The sequence below is a fragment of the Pteropus vampyrus genome, unplaced genomic scaffold, assembly GCF_000151845.1.
Source record: "Pteropus vampyrus isolate Shadow unplaced genomic scaffold, Pvam_2.0 Scaffold81, whole genome shotgun sequence".
Lineage (NCBI taxonomy): Eukaryota > Metazoa > Chordata > Mammalia > Chiroptera > Pteropodidae > Pteropus > Pteropus vampyrus.
The window spans coordinates 6293969-6320342 of record NW_011888862.1 but is presented as its reverse complement, the minus strand read 5'-3'; the positions used below and the strand labels follow the sequence as shown (position 1 = coordinate 6320342).

General features: G+C 46.0%; 1 protein-coding gene across 3 annotated transcripts in view; it reads left to right on the top strand.

Annotated features, from left to right (window-relative positions):
• Positions 1-22917, top strand: part of RAI2 (retinoic acid induced 2) — a 60319-nt gene extending 37402 nt beyond the window's left edge. The window contains exons 2-3 of one of the 3 annotated variants that reach the window (XM_023532354.1): positions 20933-21091; positions 21242-22917. In XM_023532354.1, the coding sequence (XP_023388122.1) occupies positions 20957-21091; positions 21242-22549 (1443 nt within the window). In that variant the 5' untranslated portion in view covers positions 20933-20956 and the 3' untranslated portion in view covers positions 22550-22917. Of the gene's footprint in view, positions 1-12703; positions 12744-20932 lie in introns of those variants that run through there. The other 2 variants (XM_023532353.1, XM_011362996.2) reach the window with 2 other exon arrangements.
• The last annotated feature ends 3457 nt before the right edge of the window (positions 22918-26374 follow it).

Genomic DNA, 26374 nt, shown 5'->3' with positions numbered 1-26374 from the left:
TTTGCATGTTAATTCACCTATTCCCCTAAACAACCCTGCGATATATATGTTGTTTTCACTCCCATTGTCCGGATGAGGATACTGAGGCATAGAGAGGTTAAGGAACTTGCTTCTGCGAGCACAGCTGGTCTGTGGCTGAGCTGGGCATCTTCATCCTATTTTATTGAGTAGAGCCCTTCTCTACAAGTCGGAAGGGTTTGTCTTGGATTTGTTATGATTCTGCACTGTATTTTCTTTCTCAAGTTACAATTATGGGCAATGAGTGAAGGGATACCTGTGAGCTCTACCAGCACCTTATCGCTTTCACGATGGCGAAGAATGACTTAGGACAGAGAGCTTAGCAAGGGCACCTTTAAGCAGCCAACAGTTTGAGACACTGTAGTTGCATCCACTGGACCAAGTTGTCTTGGTCTTGTGGAGACACAGTTTCAGTAACTAAAAGCAGACAGTTCTTAACCTGTGCCAAGAGATGTCAAGCCTCTCAGCCATTAGCACTGTCATATGTGCTCACTTTTGGAATTGTCGTCACTGATTAAAATGAGAGGTGGAGAAAAGCCTGAGCATGATTCAGGAACAACCTGATTTTGTCTCTTTGATGATACGAAGAACTTCTCATGTGTTTATTCTCCTGGGAGACTCAGACAGTCTCGGAAGTCAGTGATTGTGACCTCTTGAGTCAGAGCCCAGCGTGGGGACTAGGGATGCAAGATGGAAACAGCACGTGGTCTGTTGCCACAGACCAGTGGCAGAGTAGAGGGCTGAAATCTCCTCCTGGAAGGAAGGGATTAGCCGATCAGAGAGGAAAACAGATTTGAGAAATCCATTTACCCTGAAGGCTTATGAGGGAGTGCAGGTCAGACTTATTCCAGTGTCTTTCATCACACACTCTCTCCCGGTTTTATCTTGTACCCAGCCCAGAGTTTCAAAAGAAAGGGGGTGGGTGAGCCTTTAGACTCTGACCTTAATATTTCCATCCACATTATTAGGAGTAAGAATTCTTGTCATTTATTGAACTGAAGAAATGGCATTAAAATATGTATAAAATTATTAATCTACTACTTGTATATTTCCTAAGTATTTGTAGGTTATTAAGAAAAATTCTTGCTTCTACTTACATGATCATAGCACTCAACTCAAATTTCAAAGAATGTCACTAGCATATCCTTGGTTTTTCTCTTGAGAATAAATATCACCCATGATAAGAAAATAACTCAGAAATATTCACATGGATTTTGACATGGCCCTAAGGCCATTAAAGAAGGTCAGAATCTTAATTAGTCTTTAAATAATTTTTTTTTTTTGGTCCTTAAATCTTTATTGTGTTAAGATCTGCTTGGAAGAACACCATTTCAGTTTACTATTTGTCACCTCATTACTTCAAAGCCACTTAGAGGCATTTTGTGGAATTCAAACCATCTGAGGGCTCAGGGGGCAGCTCATTGTCATGGGAGATGCACACAGCCGGGAATGGAGGAGACTTTGAATTTTAACCATAATCTTACTGCTAATTAGATGCAGGCCTGGGGCAAATCACCTTTTTGAGCCTTTGTTTCCTCCTCTGAAAAATGGGTTGTACCAGATGGTCTTTGTAAAATGTAAATTAGAAAGCCATGCAGATCTAGTCCCATACTTTTCTTTTGTGAAGGTGCAGAGCCAAGGTCTGTGCCCAGCCCGATGGGTAAGCACATGCTGGTATCAGTATCTCATAAAGCCATCCTGGGCTGTTTGAGTGCTGAACAGGGTGAATGGGTGGGACCGCCAGACCTCTTACTAGGAAAATAGGTGATTCATCTCCGACCTGCATAATAGGAGACCTTTGCTTTAAGGAACTTCCAACTTCTGCTCCAGCAGGGACTTTTCTGACTACCCAGACCCAGAGACCCACTGAGGAGGTCTCAGTAGCTGTGCTTTGAAACCTCTCCCACAGGGCCCCTCAGTCGGACAGCAATTGTCCAAAGACCAACGTGTTTTGGCTGTTGCTCGCCTTAATACTCCCTCCCCTTTCCCAAACACAAAAATATTGCCATTTCCTGGAAAGTGGTTTTGGCTCAAAGCCTGATAGCTATCCCACACTCTTGGGCCAACTTTCCTTAGGGCCTCTGTTCTTTTATTTCATTGTGCGTTTGTTTTGTTTGGAGGCTGACAGTTCTGCCTCCTTCATTTTACCTGGGGGAAAGGGCCTCTGGCAGGTGCACTGGGGGGGGCGGTGCCCACGCCCCCTTGCCACCAGCAACCTCTGCTCCATCAACCACTCTGGGTGTTTTTTCTTCTTTTTTGTGGTTTGACAGTATTTTCAATGTCTCTTTTCTTAAATCAAGGGATAATTAACATAAAGTGAATTGATTCTTCAGTGGTCAGATGGATCAGTTTTGACAATTGTGTGCACCTGTGTAAGTGCCTCCTGAAAGAGGCTGTAAAGCATTCCCATCACTCTAGAAAAGTCTTTCTCCCTCCCCACTCCCCTAAGCAAACACTTTCTGATTTCTATCATTATACATTTTTTGGCCTGTTTTTGGACTTTTACTTCAATGAAATCTTATAGCATGTATACTTTCATATCTAGCTTCTTTCACTCAACACAGTGTTTCCGAGACTCATCTGTGTCATTGTATGTGGCAGGAGGTCACTGTTTTTTTACTGGTGGGTGTTACACAGCGTGTTTATTCGTTTACCTGTCGACAGACATTTGGGTTGTTTCCAGTTGTGGCTCTTAGGACTAGACTATGGATATCTGTGCACAAGTTTTTGCAAATATGTTTTCATTTCTCTTCGGAAGATACCTAGGGGGTGGAGCTGCTGAGCCAGAGGGCGGGCAGTTGCTTAATTTCATTGGAAACTGCCAGACAGGTCTCCAAAGTGGCTGTACCTTTTTTTTTTTCCCAGCATTGTATGACAAAGTATTCCAGTTGCTTCATATCCTCACCAACTTTTGGTGCTACAGCCTTTTTAATTTTAGTCATTCTAATGAATGTGATATGATTCTTTAGTTTTTTTTTTTTTTTAAGTATTTTCAAACTTGTCAGTCGATACCAGCTCAGACACTGAAAAGGTCCTATGGGAAGAGAAGCCAAGTGTTATGTTATTTTTATGGACAGAGGTTTCTGCTCATCATCCTTTTTCCTGAAGCAGAGTCTTTCCAGCCTCGAGGGCTGCCTGCAGGCTGCCGTCGGGCAAGTTCAAAGCCAGAGTCTATTAGGGGCCAGGCCGGGTAAGAGCAGGAGGCAGTCCAGAGAGTCAGAGTGGAGAGGGGAGAGGCTCCTGCACAAGGAGCTCAGAATCACACTGCGATAGCCAGTCTCAGGGTAGCCAGTCTCAGGGCATGTTGTGCTGCGCACACACAATGAAAATCTGACATGTAAGTAGCCAGCAGGCACAGACCAGTTGATAGGCCTGTGCTAGGGAATCCCAGCGGCTGTCCTTTCAGCTGCTGTAACCACACATGGCATGAAAGTTCCACTTGACACGGATATGACAACGTTTCAAAGACATAATTTTGCTACCTTCTAATTGGCATGGGCAATCAGAAAGTTTCTAAAACCAGTTGCTAGGCATGGGACTAGTTAGGTGACAAGCATTGGAACCATTTTTTTTTCCATCTTTGAGGGTGCTTGGCTACGGGCTTTACTGGATTCTCCAGTCCTCTGCACACAAAATGGAGAGTGCCTCTAAAATATTTTAGTTTATTCATATATCTTGAATATTGCAAATTTTATCCATTTCTTACAGTCATCACACTAATTAGCAAACCACAAATTTCACCACCAAAAGAACATTTCTAATATTCCCCGTGCTCTGCAGGCACACCGGAAGTATTGATGGAAGTGAAGAGATAACCGGAACTCTGCTGGCCAACTGGGTTACAGCTTCACTGAAGTCACGGACAGGAAATGTTCCCACTGTCAGTGCTTGTGCCGCTTCTGTGTAGAAAGTGTTAAGATCCGTTCACTCCAAAGTGGCAACGATCCAAAGTCTTTAGATGGATCAGTATTTTGTAAAGCAACCCAGAAAGAGGGCAATAATGTTGAACATGAGGCAAGAGCTTGCTAGTGGTGAAACCTCAGTGGTTGGTGGAAGGGGAGGATACTACTGAATGGGTGGTCTTTTCCCTAGAAAATCAATCATGTAGGGTACCAAGGGAAAGCTGGTCCAGACCCTTGAGCCGTAGATGGTAAGCTCTCCCAAAGGATAATCCACAGGTACCCTTCCTAGAAAGAATCCAGTGTGGCTGGGGGGAAGGCAGAAATCACAGGCTTCCCTGCTTCACAAAACAACAAAACATCCAAGGGTACAAAGGGAGAAGGGTACGTTATGGTCCCAGCAGTTTCCTCTGGCCAGATGCCAGGCATGCCTTCTCCCAGGTCTGTTTGCCTGTGTTCTGCCAGGCCCGTGTTGCTTCTCGCTCCCATCCCCCACCCACTCACACAGAGGAGCACTGAAGACGGCCGCCTGTGGGTCTCCGGGGTAAATGCTGCTGGCAGGCCTGCCTCTTCCTGCTCTGTGGAGGCAGCTCCACACCCCCTGCCCTGTCCCAACCCTGCCAGCTCTACGAATGCCAATGAAATAGACTCTTTCAGTGGATATTTATGCAGGAACCAAGCAAACAATGGTCTCAAATCCATGTTAATAAATCCATTCAAATCCGGAAGAACAGCCAAGGGTGTCATTGCTTTTACTTCAAAAAAGTTAGCACGTGGAAGTTCGGAATTGGGCTCTGGGCACTTGGGCTGCTCCTGCAGTCTGGTTTTAAGGTAGTGCAGTTAAGATGCTCTGAAGCTGCATGTCAGCCCACCCCTCGCATACACAGTGTAGAGTGTGTCAGTTACAGAAATGCTAGCTGCTGTTACAAACAAATTGAAAATGTATCATGGCTTAAACACAATAGAAGTTTATTCTTCATTCACATAAAAACGGAAATAGATTTTCCTGATGGCCAGCGGCTCTCCTTCAAACTATGATTCAGCCATGCAGGCCCTTCCATCTTGTGGCTCTACTATCTCCACAGGTGACTTCCAAGATGTCCTTGTGCATCAAGCTGAGTGAAGGAGAAAGAGATTAGAGCATCATGTAAGGAAGGTTTGTAGGAACTAGGCCTGGAAGTGGTGCACATCGCTTTCACGCACATTCTTTTGGCTAGAACTCAGACACATGGCCACCCCTAACTGCAAGGGAGGCTGGGAAATGTAATGTAGGCAGAAGAGGAAATGGTTATGGTGAACAGCTGGCCAGACAGCCACGGATAAAATACATTCCTGGCAAGGCTGGTAGTGAAGTCCTGCCTGGGATGCAAGCTGGTCCAGAGGCATACGAATGGAGAGTTGGCCTCTGAGAAGGAATGAGAGCACCTGTATCCTTCAGGGGCCAGTAATGACTAGCTGCAGTGGTAACGGTTGTGGGGGAAGCTGAGGCCAGGACCTGCCCCTGGTGCAGAAGAAGGCCAAGGAATTCTAGGCTTTGGTCAGAAGCGAGGAGATACTTCACCTTCTTCCTCCCTTCTTGCGCTTCCTCACCCACCAACACATGTGCTGCCAGGAATCTCTGCCTTCTCTTTCCCTCATCTCCCCCAGATCTCCCTTTTCTGCATTGAATGTTGTTCACATTCTACAAAACTCTTTCCCTTCCTACCATCCAAACAGCCAGTCCCTAGGGATTCACGGCTCAGTTCCTGGAAAAAAAGCAAACCAAAATAACATCAAACCAATTCCCATCAAGGTGGTACTGATCTGCTGGGGCCGCTGAGAGATTGAGATGAGAAAATGAATGGAAAATCCCTAGCAAGGTGCCTGGCACATAATAAGTCAATCTTAGTAAATGGTTTATTAATATCTTATGAGTGTGAGGGGGGAGAAGAGAGAGAGAGAGAGAGAGAGAGAGAGAGAGGGAGGGAGGGAGGGAAGGGGGAGCTAGCACAGCCCTGCCAATTAATCACCTTTCTCTTCCTCCCAACCTAATGGTCTCAGTATGGCATCATAGCGTCTTGTTGTTCATCAGGGCCTGTGAAAACATCAGCATTGTGTTGGTTGAGTTGGCGGTCCTTTGAGGCACAGTGTTCATTGTTGAGGGGTAACTTTTAGTGCCCCTATCTTTCCAAGCCTGCTCTAGCCACCCAGCCTGCTGGCCAGTCCCCATACCTTTCCTCTTGTGCCTTTTCTCCTGCTCTTCTGGAAACCCTCCTCCATTCCACCATGTCCTCTGCTGAAATCCTACCTATGTGGGCAGGCTCAGTTCCCATGTCACCTCCAGGAATAAGGCTTTAGTGACTGGAACTCAAAGGTGGAACAGGTGACGACAAAGGAGAATCACCATGAATCTTGGTCGGAGATCCACATCGAGTGTTAGAGGGACAGCAGGTGACCTCCTTCCTACTTGCCCACTGTTGGGTGGGTGGGTGTGTGTGTGTGTGTGTGTGTGTGTGTGTGTGTGTGTGTGTGTAAACACACACATTCCAGGAGAACTCTCTCCCACCCCAGGAGAATAGGAAATAACACCTATAATCTTTATTGTCAACTAGCTGGATGTTATACAGCAGCTTTTTCCTCCCCCCACCCCAACCTTGCATAGCTTATGCTGTGTTAGCTGCAACTACCATACTTGCTTTAAGATAATAAATATACTGAATTTATCAGACTTCAAAAGACTCTCCAACCCTAAGATTCTTCAGAGTGCCTTGTTCTGCTTTTGAGAGAGCTCGCCTCCAGGCAGAGTTTTTCTGACAAAACAATTCCAGAAAGCAGACTCCCTGTTTAAAGGATGAGCACTCTCCGCCCTCTTCTTCCTGCATTGTCTGCTTACTCCTTGACTTGAGGTTATTATTGTTATTATTATTTTTAGGCAGTATGCAGCTGATGAAGTGAAGTGGTGTTTGTTTATTTATTGTTTTTTGGTCCCTGAGTTGGAACACAAGATCACCAGAAGAGAAACTCCTTTTGTGACTCATCCCAGGAACATCTTGCATTCCAGCCAGCACAAATATGATTAAAAGAACTTTCTTTAGGGCCCCCGTTATATTCTACCAAAGGAACACATTAGCCAAGCTGCCTATCTCTGGACCATTTTGCTTTTGGAAGGAAAGCCCTTCCTGGCTTCCTTGTGTGCCTGGCACTTCATGAGATCTTGAGGCACGCTTCTTGTGAGCTGATTCCTCTGTGGCTTGGAGATTATCATAAGAGTGTCTTCTTCACAGTGGTCACAAAAAGCGTCACCGGTTGGGGAAACACCTGGTCATGGTGGCCTGAACTGGTGACATTTGTATCTTCACATAATAAGCACTGGAACTTTCCAGGGCATGGCTGGTATAAAGCAGTCATGGTCGTTGCTCCACTTCTATGTCCCGTCAGACTGGCCTCTATACTCAAAAGACTGCTTACTGCATATACCTGTGACTGTCCCTGAGGAGATATATATATATATATAGATATAGATATATCTATATATATATAGATATATATAGAGATTATATATATCTATATATATATCTATATATATATATATATTGACCTCAGAAGCATACTAGGCCCATATGCTGGGCTAGCTGGAAGTGCCAAGGAATGAACACATCTTCCAGGAGCAGTCCTTGACCAACTCCAAGGCATGTGTTCTCCACTGTCTCCCAGCATCCCTTACTTGATAAATTGACTTCCTTTGTTTCCTGGTCTCACTGCTTCACTCTTATTGGTGTTTTCTGGGATCTTCTCCCAAATAAACTACTTTCAGTCAAATCATTCTGTTTGTGGGGAAACCCAAACTAAGATAACTAGCCAGTTGGGTTCACCAAAACCCAACATCTTCCCCCTTTCACGCCCCCCCTCAATCATGTTTGTCACTATTGGTGATGATCGTTAAGCTTCTACTGTGGCTGTAGCACTGCAGTAGCATGTTGTACACCGCGGGGTGGGCAGTCCTTTGAGAGCACCTGACTTCTGCATAGAAACTGGGTAAGACAAAGTTGCAGGAGGTAGCCAGTTCAGCAATAGGGTAAGTAAGGACCACGAAGTACCATGAAGTAAGGAAATTCCAGATATTGCTAAAATCTCTGGACCTGGGAGGCACATACTCATGAGGTAGCATGTGAACAGTAATTGTGGATTGAGTCTATAAAGGAATGAAGAATTGACTCATATTCCCTTCCTCTCTTAGCTCTAAGTGCTTAAAGGTTGAGGCTATGTTCCACCCCTCTTTTGAACCTCAAGTGCTTTTTAATGGAGCCAACAAAGTTGGTCATAGTAGCAAGCTCTTGTCTGTAGGGAGAGATTTCAAGACAATTAGGAAGGTCCCTCCCTATGATTGGTATCTGAAATCCTTCATTAGAGTTTCATTTCTTGTCCATACTTTATCACTGACTGAATTCTATTTATAATCTCAATAAAGAAAATATAATTCTTGAATCTGTCAGTCATAGACCTCAGTGAGAATGAGTTTATTAGCTTCCTTCTGGAAAACCCAATTTTGATGGGGGAAACCCAATTCTGACTGCCCAAGGAGGGGCGAGAGGTAGACTAAAATGAAGATCAGGCACCAAAAGAAGATAAATCTGTTTCTTTCTAGGACTTTCGGCACAGCCAAGTCACAAGTGAATGGGCTTGGTGGCTTTAAAAGCATGGGGGAAGCTTTACCCAAATTTGGATCACCTTTCTTATGTACCTCTAATAGTGGTGAACAATTTCATATTTTCCCCCACGTTTTCATTCTAATAAGAAACTTCAGTGCCAGCTCTCCCTCCACCACTGTGCAATAACAAAGCTGTCGTAGCTCAGCATTCCCCCCTTGTGGCTAGCCGAATAACACTCATTCGATGCTTTGCTCACTGCTTTCCTGTTTCTCTGTTTTGTCTCTTCCAGCTGAGTGGCCTCTTTCTCATTTGGACCTACACACACACTTTTAATCTTCTCTCCACTTCTTTCCTTCAATCTTAGAAAATCTCTTTGTTTTTTCTCTCCCTCTTGTTCTTACCCCCTTCCTCCCCTCTTCCACCCCTCCCTTGTTTTTGTTCCTCTTGTGAGTGAGAAAATGACCCTAATCCTGCTGCTAAGCAGGAGAGGAGAGCTACTTAGGCCCTTGTGTCAACAACAAGAAGGAAAACCATAGAATCTGAAGTGAAATTATACATCATAGCCAATCAGGAGTAACTTCAAACCTTGCAACTGCTTGTGGGGGTGGAAAAATACTTTTCCTCCCACCCTTAGTTCTTTTGGCCAGTCTAATAATCAGATTAACATGAGACAGATTAACAGAAGAAATGACCAGATGTATTATGTATGTACATATGTGGGCTGCCCATTCTGGACTAAGGAGAGGGATGCTGGGGTCTGGGACTCCAAAGGGAAGGTCTGCAATTCACAGGTAGATGAAAAGGAGCAAACATTTGGTTAACAAATTCTTGCCGGGCCACCCAGAAACAATGGGACGCAGAGGGGCGTCTAATCAGCAGTCTTGCTTGGTTCCTCCCTAAGCACTGAGGTTCCCTTCCTGAAGCAGGTTTTTCTTTCTGAATTCCTTTAGGCGGGTAAAGGGGAAGGTAAAAATAAAACTCTTCTTGAGCTTGTTGAGCTTTGTTTTCAGTTTGAAATAATCTGCATGCCAGCGGTGGGGGGTGGCACATTCTGGGGAAACTCATTCTGAACCCTTACTTGCTCATGAGTCCATATTCCATATTTAAGATGCTCTGGCCACCTCTTCTTTCTCCCTTAGACTTTCAACCTGAATGAGAAATAGATTTTTGTATTTATTTAATTGTTTTCCAATTGTCTTTCATTTCCAGTATGGCTTTCTATTTTCACTGCAGATGTTCAATATTTTATTTATGTTGGGAGTTAAGTGAATTTTTTCGTGGAAACCTCACCATCAAATATAATATTAATTCTATAGTAAATGCCTTCCTAGTTCCTAGCAGCAGATTTTAAAATGAACCTTTGAACAGACAGGGTTTTAACTTGGGAACTGAGTGTACAAACCTATTGGGAGCATTTGTAATCCGACTTAAGATGCTCAGAGGAAATAGGGGCAGTGGATAATGATGACAATGACTCCAGTGCCAAGATGACAACAATGATGATGATGATAATGATGATGGCCATGTTTTATTGAGCACGTTCCATATGCCAGGCACGGTGCCAAGTACTTTATATAGATTATTTCCTACAGTTGTTATAAGCACCCCAGGTCTTTTTTAAATCCCTATTTTGCACAGAGGGAAACTGAGTCTTATACCTAACTTGCCCAGGGTCACACAGCTAGCAAAGGTAAGCAGAGCTGAAATTTGAACTTGGGCCTGAGTTCAAAGCTTGTACTTCTGACCATTTTCATGGGGGTGGTGAGGGAGCCGTGCCCGGAGTGAGGATGGCGCTGTTTCCATGCCGGCCGTTGGTGAGGGGCTCACGTACATTAGGAGAAAGGAAAAATCTGAACCCCAGTCCTTTGTACTTCACAGATCTACACCCCTTCCTCCCAGTGACCCCTTAGAGGGTCTATTTCTGGCACACTAGTCTCTGGAAAATGTCCTGCTAATGACACAGGATTATAAACAACCCTTTTCCCAGAACAAAAATTTAACCTCTGTATCTCAATTTAATTAGAAGTATTTTATCTTCTAGAGGCAGGTCCCCCCACCCTTTGTTCCATATTTGAGAGGTTCCATTTTTGCCAGAAAAATCTCGAAAAATCATAGATTTTTAAGTTAATAGACCCTGGTCCTGAGACTTGAAACGTGACCTGTGCTCTTGCACAAGATGGCTGCTTCAGCAGCAGCACCTGGAGGTGTTTGGGGTTCTGTATGTCCAGCTGAAAGCTGTGGAACCTTGGCTGGATGCAGGGACAGACACTCATTGATTCTCACAGCCGATTGTCCAGGTGAGTGTCCTCTGCCACCAACGGCAGTTCTTTATGATTTTTTCCTGTGATTCTGAGGTGTGCTTCTCAGCTTCCACTGAGGTTCACCAAGACTCCAGGCACTTCTTTCCTCTTAGTTTCAGAGGCAGCCCTCCTTGGAAAATGGCATTGCTTCTCTTTCTTAGAGAGGTCCTTGCAATAACATCTCTTCCCGCTGCTATCTGGGGACCGGCATTCTTTAGAGACTTACTCCTTTACCTCTGCAAGAAATATGGGCCTTGAAGGAGCCCTGTGAGAAGCAGATAACCCTGCGAGAGTATTGATTGGTTAATAATTTGAGAATTGAGCCAAGAGAGAAGGCAACAAGCTTATGGAGAAAACAGTACCAGGGTGGAGGATAGGAAATTCACACCTGGCACATAGTAGGTGCTCGGATAAATTTTTTTTTTTAATGGTGATAGTGGTTAATGAAATCCAGTAAGTTTCAGCTATAAATTTTAACAGTAAGGCATATATATGTTTACACTGTGTGTTCTCTTTCCATAGTTAGATTTCTTTCTGTCACCACATATTTGACCCCTTATACCCCATCTACCTTCCCCTTCCCCTTCCCCCGCCCCCCTACCCTCTGTCCATGTCCATGAGTCTCTGTTTGTTTGTACTGTTCATTTGTTGCTTTTAGGTTTATATCCCACATATAAGTGATATCATGCGATTTTCAACTTTTTCTGTCTGGCTTATTTCGCTTAGCATGATTATCTCGAGGTCCATCCATTTTGTTGTAAATGGCAATATTTCATCTCTTCTTATGGCTGAGTCATATTCCATTGTATATATGTACCACAGCTTCTTTAGCCAATCATCTATCATAGGAAACTTCGGTTGCTTCCATGTCCTGGCCACCGTGAATAATGCTGCTATGAACATCGGTGTGCAAATATCTTTTCGGACATGGGTTTTCAAGTCTTTGGGGTAAATACCCAGTAGAAGGGTTGCTGGATCACATGGTAGATCAATTCCTAGTTTTTTGAAGAGCCTCCATACTGTTTTCCATAGTGGCTGGACCGATTTGCAGTCCCACCAGCAGTGCATGAGGGTTCCTTTTTCTCCTCATCCTCTCCAGCATTTGTTATTACTTGTCCTTTTGATTAGAGCTATTCTAACAGATGTGAGATGGTATCTCATTGTGGTTTTGATTTGCATTTCCCTAATGAATGAATGGGACTACATCAGACTAAAAAGCTCTACTCAGCAAAAGAAACTGTCGACAAGGTAAAGAGACAACCATCCAAATGGGAAAATATATTTGCAAGCAACGCCTCTGATAAGGGCCTAATATCCAAGATATACAAAGAACTCATACAACTCAATAACAACAAAAAAAACCACCAAACGATCCAATCAGAAAATGGGCAGAGGACACTTCTCCCTAGAGAACATACAAATGGCCAACAAAAATATGAAAAGATGCTCAATATCACTAGCTATTAGGGAAATGCAAATCAGATAATTTTTGAGAGAATAAATTAATGGATGTGAACTTAGTTCTCTATTCCAGGCTGCAAGACCCCAGGGCTACCATAAGTCCTTGTGGGCAAGCTGGAGAAATTGGGAGTATGAAATGAGATCGAGAATGTAAGAACAGCTGACACTGTCCACCCAGACAAGAAAGGAGTCAGGGCAACCCTCTGGTACCTTCTCCAGCCAGTCTCCCAGATTCTTCATGTTCTTTGGTAGAATGCAGCAAAGGCCACCGACAGAAAACCAGGCCTGTGAGCTGTTGGCTGTAATCGTGAAAGTTTGCCTTGTGCTTTCCAGATTTTTCCAGCTTTAACATCTCTCTTTTCAATCAGGTGTCCACAAACTTATTTACTTGGCGAGGCCCAGCCCTAACCTGAGACGCTGCAGAGACCACATAGTAGGTACGTTTGACACATAGTGGGTTTTTAGCCAGTGCTCTGATATCTTCAACTCACAGACACTGCCCTGCTATGAGAAGTTGAGTCCCAAGAGAGACAAACAGTACTGAAACTTAAGAGGTCTTCTTACCTTCTAAGCCCTTCCTTTCAGCCTTCCCTACCCCTGGCCTGGTTTAAAGATGAACCAGAACTCCCAGAAGAACCTGCCTCCTTTTTCCAAGCTCACCCTCTTCACCATTCCCGGTCCTTCCCTCCAAACTGCTCGCCTCATCCCCCTGTGGCCTGGAGTTGGGAGGATGGGGAGTGAAGTTTCCTCAGTGGTCATGGTAGTGGCCCAGCAAGATCCCCCCACAGTTCTGCCCTTCCCCCAATCCCTTTGTGCATTTTCCTTCTTTCCTCCAATTCTCCTCGAATGCCCGCTGCCCCATCCTTCATGGCCCACAGCAATTCCTAGAAGAGCAGATGTGATTCCTTCTCTGAAGACACTACTCACTCCTGGGAGGTCTGAGTTAACTTTCCACCCCACCATGAGAGTGGGGCAGTACCCCATTTTACAGAAAAAGAAACTGAGTCCCAGGGTTATAAAATGACTTTCTCACAGTCATGAAAAGCTCATGTGTATGTGTCTTGAATCTCATCTCTTCTATTTCAGTCATTTGTCTATTAGGTATCACAGGCTCGAGAGTTTATTTTACCTTTTTTATAAATCTCCTTACCCATCAAACTATTTGACATTTTGATAGTTGAATCAGGCCATCCCACATACCTTGCTGTTCAATGCTGTTTATGATAGAGATATAGCAAGGGACCCCTTAGACTCAAGTGAAATTTGAAACTAGAGTCATGGGTGAGGGACTGGGCTTTTGAAGGCACCTAGGTCTGAGAGTTGAGCCTCAGTCAACCTCTGAACCTCAGTTTCCTAGTATACAAAATGAGAGGGGTAAACTGGGCTGGTGACCCTAAGCTTTGTTCAAGCAGCAGAACACTGGAACTCTCACTGGGCCTTAAGAGAGTCATCTTTCCGGCTGAGTTGCAACTTTTTCATTCTTGCACTCCTATCAGAAAAAAACATTCGAACACTCCCTCACACACACATATTATAAATTATGTCTTCCTGTATTTATCGTATATGCTATAAAATAGAAAAATGGGAATAAAAAGGACAAGATGATAAAAGGAACATAACTAAGTTTTACGGCACCCCGGGATGACCTCCCCCTGCTCTCTGGGAAGACCTTGGTGTACCCTGGTGTTGGTGGTCAGTTTGTGATGCTTGGGCCCACCGCTTCCTCTGCCCGACTCACCCACTTCTTCCATTTTTCACTAATATCACATCACAGCTAAGATTTGTACTCTGTCCTGTCTGGTAGAACTTCCCCACAGCCACTGTCTGTCTTCACAAAGATGAGACTCAGTCGTAAACTACGTGTCCACCACTATTTTATAAATTAAGTAACATGTTGGGCAACTCGTTTCCAAAGCTAACCTGGTGGTCATATTCCTTTGGAGAACTGTGTAGATAGATCTCTGGATGTAAAAGGCAATCATTGGTAGATCAATTCTTAGTTTTTTGAGGAACCTCCATACTCTTTTCCATAGTGGCTGTACCAATTTGCAGTCCCACCAGCAGTGTATGAGGGTTCCTATTTCTCCACATCCTCTCCAGCATTTGTTATTACCTGTCCTGTTCATTATAGCTGTTCTAACAGGTGTGAGATGGTATCTCACTGTGGGGTTTTGATTTGCATCTCCCTAATAGCTAATATTTGTTGGCCATTTGTATGTCTTCTTGGGAGAAGTGTCTGTTCAGGTCCTCTGCCCATTTTTTAATTGGATTGTTTGGTTTTTGTTGTTGTTGTTGTTATTGAGTTGTATGTTTAAAAAAGGCAATCATTGACCATAAGGTAGGTAACTATTTTGTGTATTCTTTGTCTTTTAAACAATTTGGGAAGACATTCATATGGTAATTATGTTCACAGCTTCAGTAGGAAGCACCCTGTGCTGATGTTTAAAGCTCAGAAAATTTAATCACTAGGGCAAGTAATTGACTATCATTACACCTTATGAGGAAAGCAAAACCATTTTTACCTCTTAGATATTTAGTACATATCAGGTCCTGAATAGTGAAACCATATCCATGTTGTAATTAAAAGATGAAAATTATACATTGCTTATTTAACTTCTAGTAAGTGGCTAGTGATAGTTATACAGAATAAGGTTAATCATTGAATGTGTAGCTGAAATACTGGCTCAAAAGCAGAAAATAGACTCAGAATAGGGTGCGGTTGGAAGGGGGCAAGATTCTTAGCAGAGGTCTCTGGGAAGTTAGCCTTGTAAGAGAGAGAGACATCTCATCTTGTCCTGGGAGTGGGACAACACTGGAAAGCCGGGGAAAAGTTGAGGAAGTTCAGGGTTGATGGCTTTCTTCTTTTCTGTGAAGCAAGAAGCAAGATCAGCTGCAAATAGGAAGGTTGGCTCACCAGCTGCCTTGTTCTCTGGCTGCTAAGGGTTCCTGCTGAGCATACCCAAGTACCCAGTCCTAAAACATTTGCTCAGGGGAACTTGGCGCTGTGGATTCAGGGGACTTGTGCTCATTTTGATAGTTGTTTCTATGGTGAAAATACTTTTAGTGCACAAAATAAAATCAAGCCTCTCTCCAGAAAGTGATCTGGGCCTCAGAGAGAGGCCCCACAATGCCCCATGGCTTTTGTACAAATTCTTGGCTCAGAAACCAGGTTTTGCCTAAGGTGGTCTCAGGGACCCTGCCCTGGGTCAGTGGTGGGGTTCACAGTCACATTTTGAACGTCTTTCAGTTTGAATTGGTGCAGGCTCTTCAGGCCCCCATGGGATAATTTAGGATGTAGCTGAGGGTATTAGGGGTGAGGGTATTAGGTTATTTTTGAGAGAGAGGGAGAGAGAGACAGAGAGAGAGACAGAGAGAGAGAGAGAGAGACACTGATACTTAAACAGTGTTGAATGCCTATGAGGAAATAGGTAAACTCTAGGACCTGGAGAATAGACTAAATTATCTGAGTGATCAAGTATTTTCACTTTTTAAATTAAGCCATAAATGAATCCTTGTTATAAAACCATCAGTCTGTACAGGGGCCCCTAGGGTGAAATGAGTACTTTGCGAAGCGCTGTGTAAGCAGGAGACCTGAGAGGCAGGCATAGCTGGCAGCAGAGCCCAGTGCGGCACAGAAGTGCAGAGGGTCACTGACTGCAGTTAGGGGCCAGGTCTGCTTCTTCACGAATGTAACTCCTTATAAGGAAAACAGCACACATGCCACCTTGCTTTGGTTTCCTTTTTCTGCGTGTGTCAGAGAAACACAGGAGCCAGGATGAATTCATTCACACATCACCTCCATCAGACTTCATTGTCCACAAAGAGCTTTTGCATCTACTGTCTCATCAGAAGCTCCCACTGGCTGGTGAAGCTGGGTGGCTGCCATGTCACCGCCCCTCCCCACCGTGCCACCTCTGGCACCTGACCTTCTGTTCTTTCCACAGTGAGAGCATGCTGACCTCTATAATAACTGACCATGGGTGAGTTTTAGTCAGACTTTCTGGGTCACAGTTTCCTCATTTATAAAAAGATTCAGGAAGAAGATAGAGATGTATGTAAGCTTTAATACCTCTTCCAGCCTTGACATGCTGTGATTCTGTAAGTGGCGAGCCTGTGACAAGAGGCTGGGCATGGGAACACCAGATTCATTAATGTGCTCCTTCATTCTGAAAGCATTTGCTGAGCACCTGCTAGTCACACGTACAGATAAAAAGATGAGATGCTGAGACAGTTCCTCCGTCCTAAAGAAATGAGTAAGTAGGCAATCGCGGTATGAGGGAAGGTCAGGATGAACAAGTGTAAATGAGGGTCCTGTGGGAGCTCGGCGACGGGGGCAATCTCAGAAGATGAGACTCCAAAGTCTCACAGGTGAGCCGGAGTTGGCCGGGTGAGGGCAGGGGCCCAGGAGGGCTTTAGACTGAGGGGCGGACCCTGAGAGAACTCGCCCCTGGTAGGCTTATATCTTCATGATAATAAGATGAGGGGTTCAGAGAATATGTCTGTGACTCCCACAGGTCTCTGAGCTCACCTGCTGCCCAAGACAATTTCTGCCCACCCTCTCCATCTGCCCTGAACTCTGAGGCTTTTACCCAGAGTCTCCATCCAGGAGGCAGGTGGCCTACACCAGGCTGGACCCCAGCCCTCCAACCCTCCAACCACAGCAACTGCCCAAGGGCCAAGAGAGTGAGTGTCTCCTGTGCCAACTGATCCAGATTGCCCACCTCCCATTGGCCACACTGCCTTGTTTACTGACTGACTCAAGCTCCCAGTGATAATGGGTGCAGGGATAAATCCATTTGCAAACAATGTTTTGAAAAACCCAAACAAAATGTCTCCAGTCACCACTGAAGAAATCACTGCCCTCTCTATATGAGCTAGTTGGTGGCTCTTATGATACTCCTTGATTTGAAGACGTTCCCATTACACCCCTCACCCCATGCTAATCAGCATGGAGAACAGGCCTCAGCCTTCTCTCCAGGCATTATTTGACATCATGGCTCATCCTGGGGGCAGAGACTTACCCTTTGAACTCTCATGCCATGGGCTGGTTGTTATTTTCAGGGCATTGCTGGGACTACAAGCACTAGCTCCTATAGCAGCGATGCCCACTCTGCCCACACTGAGCATACTCAGGCCCCTCAGCTGCTGATCCCAAGTTGGGATGCCTGCTGGTACGGTGAACGACAGGAAGGAGGAACAGGGAGAAAGAGGGGAAGAGCCTCTCTGGCAGGTAGGAGGGTGCATGACAAAAGTGGCCTCCTGTTCCCTTTACTAGTTTAGCCCCAGCTAGGCCTGGCACCTGATGGGGGAGCTGGGACTCAGTCTGTGCTGGAGGAAAGGCAGTCTCAGCATCCAGTGTCTTTTGAGGGAATGGGCTGAAGTGCTCACAGGGCTTGCCTTGGCTGAGTCACCAGGCAGGTCCAAAGCTGTCATGTTGGAGGAGCTGGAAGTGAGATTTTGACCCTTTGCCCCTGAGACACCACTGCACACTGCTCATCTCCACTGCATCATGACCTGTCCCGCATCCCATATGGCCCTGGCCCTGTTCTCAGAGACTTCTTGAGGTCCCAGCAGGGGTTCTGATGGCCTCCTTGGGACTCATGGGTGCTGACGTGCCCTCTCACCCATGTGATGTCTGTCTCAGGAACACAGGGTGGGATGGGTGGGTAACCGGAAATAGGCTGCGAGGATAGAGGCCTCCTAGCTGCCTAATAACAGAAGCATGGCTGCTTTAGGCTGCACTCCCCAAGGATAGGAGCTCTGGTGACCCTTCAGCTCCTTCTCTGGCAAGAAGGACAAATGGTTTTCTGGAAAGCACCTGGCCACCACTTTGAAGAAATGTTATGCTCAAGTGTCCTCAAGTGTTCTCTCACAGACACTTCTGCAGGTGCCTGCACTTGGTGTTGAAGCGGGGAGGCTGTAGGGCCCACTCTTGCCAAGAAATGAAATGCATGGAGGGGTGTGGTTCTCACAGCTCCCACAGGGGCAAGGAACCTGGGATTGACCCTGAACTCGAATCTCAATTTCAATGATTTCTGTGGAATCGGTTTTCTCATCAATAAAATGGACCCCTCTCGTACGGTTGTTCTGAGGATTAAATGAGGTAAGGCAATGGAACGTTCTCAGCATTCTTAGCAGAGAGCCTGGCAGATAGTGAATGCTTAGTGAGTTTTAGTTTCAGCTACCTGTGGGCAGGGCAGGGGTCTGTGAAATGAGCTGGCCCTGGAGAGGTCCCACCCTCACACTCTAAGCAGGAAGGTTCCCCAGGAGTAGCAGGCCTAGAACCAGGGCCAGGCAGGGGGATGAGCGAGGTTTCGTAGAAAGAGATGAGAGTTGGCACCTGAGCTGAACGTTGTGCCAGAAGCAGGGGGAGGAGGCATTGAGAAGTTTGCTGTCTCTCCCTTGAGGGGTGGGGTGGGTGTCGAGAGAGGCAGAGAGAGAGAGGCTACCTCATCTGGAAAGGTGGACAGGTGTAGCCTATTATGAATAAGCAGTCTCACTGCTGAATAACCCTAAACCCACAGGAAGCACAGAACACGACTGGTCCCAGTGACTTGCCTTGCAGGCCATCAGAAGCCACCTCAGATGTGTGGCCGTGGGTGCCTTCTCTGACCATTGCTGTCCCTTGTCCTCACCTGCCCCACCCCAGCTTCCCTTTAGCCTTTACTCGCCCCTCCCCAAGAGTTACAGCCACTGAGAGGGACAGGGCAGACTCCTCTGGAAGACATGTTAGGTTCTCAGGGCCTTCATAGGGCTGCCAGCAAGTGACCAACAAAGCTTTGTTCTGCTGCTGTTGCTGCCTCTCCTGGCGTAACTTTCATGCCTTCTCATGCTAGCAGATCTCTGTCCAATCAGAGACATGTGCCCCCACAAGACTATAATTGCCATGAAAGCAGGAACCCTGTCTGCCTGGCTCATGACAGCATCTCTGGCCCCCAGCAAAGTGCTGGCATGCAGTAGACAGTCAGCAAATGAATTGGTTGGATGAGTGAATAAATGAATGCCTGCATGCAGGAATGAATGAATGGTCTATTGGAGATCTGGTGTTTCCTGGGCTGAATCAGGAAGCATTCCTCTTTGGAAAAACCAGGCCCTGCAGCTGGGCCATGTCCCCTCAGCTTCCTGGGGGCAGCCTGCCTCCCTACTCTGCCCCAAGGTCATTATTGGCCAGCACATTGGGTCACCTCGTGGTTTCCCTATGGAGCCAGGCCCCATAGTGCCACCTGTCAAGGGCATCACCCACCACTCTTCTTCCACAAAGTGATGCTTTGCACAGTGTACTTCTCCTTGCCCTCCCCTTCTCCTGCTTCAGAGAAACTCCTCGTTCTGTGCATTAGACACGTTTGGATTGTCTGGAAATATCACAGAGTTGTTCAATTGTTGAAGCTGCCTCCTTTGTTTATTTCTAATCCCATGGTGTGCTGGGCCACTTCTCTTACTTGTTTTGGAAGTTGTGTTAGTAATTTGGAGGTGAGGAGATGAGGATGAGATGACCACAGGACTAAAGTCCAGACAACCTAGACAGAGGTGAGGTCAAGAATTGGAGTTGCCCGAGGCCTGCCCAGCGAGACCGAGGGTTATTGAATTATCGAGCCCAACCAGACTCCAGGGCTGCACAGATCCCGGAGTTAGACATGGTGCCTGCCTTCTCCATGGTAACCAGGCTAAATGTGGACGCGTTTCCATGGAGAGCCATATCGCAGCTGCAGCCCTGCTTCTTCGAGGAAGCACCCGTGATAGGTTCTTTTGGCCTCTCCAGAGGTGGCCAGAGGTGCTGAAGACATCAAGAGAGTATCTCTTACCTTTGAAGATGCTTGTTTCCAAGTGTTCCATTTCCCTAGCCCTACAATCATCAACATCCCCTCCTCCTCTTGACAGCTAGAAGTTAGGAGAGGTCACGGGTCAGACAGATGAGCTGATAGGGGAAGTGACGCTGGACCCAATGAGCATTCATGCAAGTTATGGCATCTTCACTTTGCTCTATGGAGTAGATTTTCCTGTTCTTGAAAGGAAAGGGGATGTCATTGGTTGGAGGGAGACCGCGAGACAACCGTGCTGACCCTTGTGTAAATGCACTGCTAGGGAAGTTCCTCTTATCAAGCCTCTTTTGGAAGAATTATTGCTACAGAGTTTTTGAACTGCTTTTCGTAATTGGGATGGCCCCTCCTATTTTCACAGACTATTCTAATGTGATGGGCTTCTTTTTTTTAATTAAAGGAAAGTAAGTCTCTGCTGCCTATTTGAATTTGAACAAGTCAAATCTCTGCATATCTGAACTGTCTGATATAGCAGTGTGGAATCAAACTGTGTCTGTTGAAGGCTAAGCATATAAGCTAAGTATTAGGTTTAAAAATACTCTATTTAACCTCATTTGGCTGTTTAGTCATTACATCATCTGTGTTTCTAATGAAATCATCTCTTAATTTGGGGCTCTGCACACACAGCTGATCACAGGTGTGTTTGTACCTATTAGGAAATATCTATAACCTGTATGTATAACTAGAGAGGTGGATGTGCTCCTTGGTTAACTACGATATGGAAACTTTAAAAAGATGTAGCGAGAGCTTCTAAGGCAATTATAAATAGTCTCTGAAGGAGGATTCATATTGTGCGTTCTGTGTTGCAGATCGAGTGGCATCAGAGGAGAGTGATGGACAATCTGCAGTCACAGAACCTCTCCATGGACATGACTGACTCCTCTCCTGCCTTGGCCAATAACAGACTGGAGAACGGCATGGCCCAGCTGATCACCACCGAGGCCTGGAACATCAACTCCACAGACCTGGTAAAGAAGGCCCTGGTGACGGTGCCGGCTCCATCCATTTTGAACCCCCCAGCCGAGTCCCAGAGTGGCATGGCTCTAAAGGTGGCAGCCACTGTGCTGCAGCCCCTGTGCCTCGGGGAGAGCCCGGTGGTGATGCCCATTCACATGCAGGTGGAGGGAAGCTCCGCACCTGAGCTCAACCCTAATGGCAATGCCACCTATGTTATGACCACGCAGGGCCCCATGCAGCTGCCCGTGGTGCTGGAGCAGCATGTCTTTCAGCACCTCAACTCCCCTCTGGTCCTGCCACAGGAGGCTCCATGCTCCTCCAATGCTATCCACAACAACCTCTTCCAGGCAGCCGAGGATCCTGAAGCCCAGCCCCAGCTCCTGGACTTGCGCATCCCGAGCCAGCCACAGGAGCCTACATTGCCATTTGAAGCTGTGCTCCAGAATTTGTTTCCCTCGCAGGGTGCTCTGGGCCCCCCACCCTGTCAGCCTCCTCCCGGATATGCCCCTGTGCCCCCCCAGCCCTTTAACCCTCCTTTGTCCCCCCTGGTCCCGCCAGCCACCCTCTTAGTGCCCTACCCTGTGATCGTCCCATTGCCTGTGCCCGTCCCCATTCCCATCCCCATCCCAGTGCCTCAGAGTTCTGAATCCAAGTTCAGCCCTGGGTTCTCCAAGCCACCATCTTCCTTCGGCCTGCACCCCTTTAAAGGCACCCAGACCCCTCTGGAGAAGGAAGAACTGAAGCCCTTCGACATCCTCCAGCCCAAGGAGTATTTCCAGCTCAGCCGCCACACGGTCATCAAGATGGGGAGTGAGAATGAGGCCCTGGATCTCTCCATGAAGTCAGTCCCCTGGCTCAAGGCTCGTGAAGTCAGTCCCCCAATCTGCCAGGAGGATGCAGCCCTAGACCTGTCACTGGCAGCCCACCGGAAATCTGAGCCTGCTCCTCAGACTCTGTATAACAGCAGCAGGTCAATGGACAGCCCGCGTCACACGGTGGTGGAGAAACTGCCAAGAGGCATGGAAATGCCCTTTGTCCCTGCCACGACCCGTGAGGCCTTGGCCATGATGAATAGCCACATGGGTAGCAGCAACACCGCCCAGCCACACAGCCAGCCCAGCCAGCCCAGCAGCATGGTCAAAGCTGAAAATAACATTGAGATGGTGAGCGACTCCCAGGCATCCAAGGTGATTGTCTCAGTGGAAGACGCCATGCCTACTGTCTTCTGTGGCAAAATCAAAGGTCTCTCGGGAGTGTCCACGAAAAACTTCTCCTTCAAAAGAGAAGACTCCGTGTTTCAGGGCTATGACATCAACAGCCAAGGAGAAGAGTCCATGGGAAACACGGAATCCCTTAGGAAACCCGTCGTCAAAAGCCGGAGCATAAAGTTCAAGAAAGTGAACTCCCAGGAAATACACATGCTCCCGATCAAAAAACAACGGCTGGCCACCTTTTTTCCAAGAAAGTAAATAATGGCTTTTTAAAATTTTTATGATTATAATATGGGGAAAGGTGCATTGGTTTTATAAAAAGGCATTTAAAACAAATTATCTTTGTTAATTATTTTGGGGAGTAGTTGGGAAGCAGGAAGGCAAATTGGCTCTAGAGGCCTGTAAGCTAGTATCATTTTCTTTTTTAATTTTTGACTTTTCACAAATGAGTAAATAAGAGCAACCTATTTTTCAAGCAGATTGCACATTTTTTGCAGCTTTAATGGAATATTGGGTGAATCAGAGGGGTAAAAAAAGCTATTTTCATTGCCACAAAGTGCTTTGATGATGTAATACCTAATAAAGGGTAGGATGAATATTTCACAATAAATGTTTGTTTGCACTAATTGATTGCAGCATTCTATCATTTAAAAAATTCGCATTCCTTAACTGGCCTGGTTTGGACCAAACTTTTGCTCTTAAAGCGCTACAAGGTGCTCTGTGTTTAGAGACCTAAGCTCTTCAGGCATATTGGCAAAAAGAGACTCCATTGGCCTGTGTCCCCACAAAAGGAGGATTAGGAATACTTATGACCTTGAGCAAGTCGCTTCCCCTTCTAGGCCTCCATTTCTTCATTTGTAAAAATGTGGCAAGGGGGTGGGGGTGGGGAGGTGAGTTTCAAGTACCCAAGGCCCTTCCAGTTCATAGGGACCCTGGCGTGTGTAGAGTTCTGTGTCTAAATGTTCCGTAGACAAAAATGAACAAATGTCTCTAAAAGGAAGCTTTACTTGCTTCCTCCCATGGCCTTCCCACAGTTTAGCTAGAAAATACCTTCTTTTCAAGGGCAATAAGAGCATTGTTCTGAATGACTGCAAGTCTTCCAAGTCAAAAGTATTACTGAAGGCCGCTCAGACCGACAGGAAAGTTCGTTGCCAGTGGATGTCTCTTAAATGTTCCTGGCCCTGGGTATATATTGGGGTGTGGGACCGGCAGCGGGGTGGGGGCGGGGAGAGGAGAGAAAGTCATTTCTTTTTGATTTAGCCCAGTGGTTCTCATGTGGGGAGGTGATCATACCCCCTCCCACCCAGGAAACATCTGGCAATGCCTGAAGACGCTTTTAGTAGTCATAGCTGGGGGAGAGGTGATACTGGCATCTGGCGGGTAGAGATCCAGGATGTTGCTAAACGTCCCACAATGCACAGGACGGCACCCACTACAGAGAGCTATCGGCCCAAATGTCACTAGTGCCAAGGTGAGAACCCCTGAGTAAGCCATTTCCTGATGGGCAGAAGGGATGCACCTAGCAGGAGGGAGCACCATGCTGCTCTCCTCAGACAGCCTAAAGCCACCCACACAAGTGAGGGACAGTGAGTGTGCATTTCAGATAGACCTGCTAGGTGGCACGTCACACTGGTGTTTGAAACTGCACTGGCGAGAGTCTGACTGTGGCATGCCTGCTTTTAAACTGAAAGCTCTTTCTTTTACTTCTTGCAATTAGTACGTATCCAGCTGTTACTGTGAACACGAACAGGAGGAAAAGCAGTTTCGAGACTGTTCTTTTATTACCAGGCCCTCTGTGTATAAGATTACAGCCTTAGCTGGTCCTGTACCATACACCCAGAATGGCTTTTCTTTTTCCTGCTATTTTTCTGTGTTAAAATTCTTTCTCGAAGTGTGACACGATGGCAAATAACCAAATAGCTGTTTCTCGTCGGGCTAACTAGTCCCGTTCTACAGCCCCAGCCGGACTCCATCCGTTCAGCTTCTACATGGTGCGGTCTTTTTCCATTTCTACTCTCATTGTGGGTTTCCTGAGCATGGCATGTGTATTCTAGTTTCAAATACAGCCAGCGCAAGTGGCCTAGGGACTGGCATTTCCCATGCGCCTGAGGTCTTTTCTCACCATTTCTGCCATTGTTTCTGCTGCCCCTGCAGCATTAGGCAGTCTAAACCAGCCAGCAGAACCCCTGGCCTCACACTGTACTGCCACAGGTATAAAGGAAGGCTTTGGTAGCCTGTAATTACATTATAAAACCTCAAGCCACAGATTTTTCATTGTTATATCTGGCAATGCCCCTTTCTCTTCATATGTCAGCTCCATTTGGGTGAGAAATGTTGGCCAACCCTGGGTGTTGAGCCTCCGTGGGCTATGCCCCAGCCCTGGGATGTATTTCTGCAACAGGCCTCCCTGCCCACCCCAGCTGTGGCCATACATGCACCTTGCCATTCATCACAGCTGGCCTCTGCAGAGAGGCTGTCGTAGTGGGGGCCAGCATTGGGAGATTTGCCCGTTGAGATCTGTGAAGTCTACACCCAGAGTGTTGTGTTGGGACCAGGCTTGTGCTACTGGGGCAGTGACATCCTCTGCCTGGCCCCCTTCCTAGCCTTTGATGGGACTGGAATCTGCTTGGCTACATGCAGGCCAGGGAATCAGGGGAAGGGCAAAGGGATTGCTGTGGCCAGAGTGAGCCTAGGATTCCCTGATGGTTTAATTCCACGCTCCCTCCCCAATCAGAAGTTTGTAGTCTTTCACACAAAGCCTGGAGCCATGGTACCTGGTCTGAGGCACGTGATCCCCACAGGGCTCACAGAGTTAGCCACTCAGGCCCCATCGTTTTTCCAATTGAGGCAGGCTGCTGTGGTCACTCTTATCAGCCATGCAGGATTTCCATCAGGCTTTTTCTCATGACTTAATTTCCCATCTCTTTGTACCAAAAAAAAAAAAAGTTGGGGCCAACTAACCCAAAGAACAGCCTTTTAGATTCTTAAGAAATAGGATCAGTCCCCAGCAATGTTGATATTTGCTCAGACTTGTCAAGATGGCTTCAGCTGGCTTCAGTTCAGAAATGATAAAAAATTGGAACAAGTTACAGAGATCCATATTTGGGGGTACTGATCTTCCTGGTAAAGTAAAAACTAGTTGGTCTAAAAGAAACAGAGACTCATGGACATGGACTATCGACTAGTAGTTACCAAAGGGGGTCAAAGGGGAGGGGGAGGGGGAGGTAGATGGGGTAAAGGGGGTCAAATATGTGGTGACAGAAAGAAATCTAACTATGGGAGCTGAACACACAGTGTAAACATTACACACACACACACACACACACACACACACACACACACACACACACACACACCTTACTGTTAAAGTGCATAGCTAAAACGTTGATTTCATTAACCAATGTCACCATAAAAAATTAATTAATTAATTAAAAATAACTAGTTGGTCTAGAGGAAAAAATAAAGATTTAAAGAAAATACAGTTAATGCCCTAACAAAGGAAGTCCTTGGTGGTGAGTAGAAAATTGTAAAGTGATGTCTTCAATGGTGATAACTCCAAATGGAAGAAAGGGAGGGAGGACAGAAAGAAGAAAAGGGGGAGAGAGAAAGGTAGCCAGTTACTGAGAGAGCATGTCAATATAGTCATTATCTTCATAAGTAGCATAATTAATAAAACAGAGCAGGAAAGGATTTAGATTCTATTTTATAAGTAAGGAAATTGAGGCTCAGAAGAGTTTTCTGCTTTCAGTTTTTAAGCATCAACAACTCAAAAATATGTACTTTGTGATGATTCTTAAATATTGGGTTTGAAGCTCAATGAACCCACAGGAATTTGGATCTTTTGGGGGCAAAAACCAGTATAAATTGGTGGAGTCTGAATTACAGATTTTTTTTTCAATTATTTTCAAGACCATTCCGGAACGCCCAGAGCACTTGGCACAATGGTAAAGGGGAGATTTTGAACTGAAGGATGGGGATGCCAAGCTTTTAAAAGCCACACTCAAGAGCTGCTAAGCTGAAAACTAACAGCAGGGGAAAAAGCATTAGAGGTCATTCTGGCCAACTTTACTCATTAAATAAAGA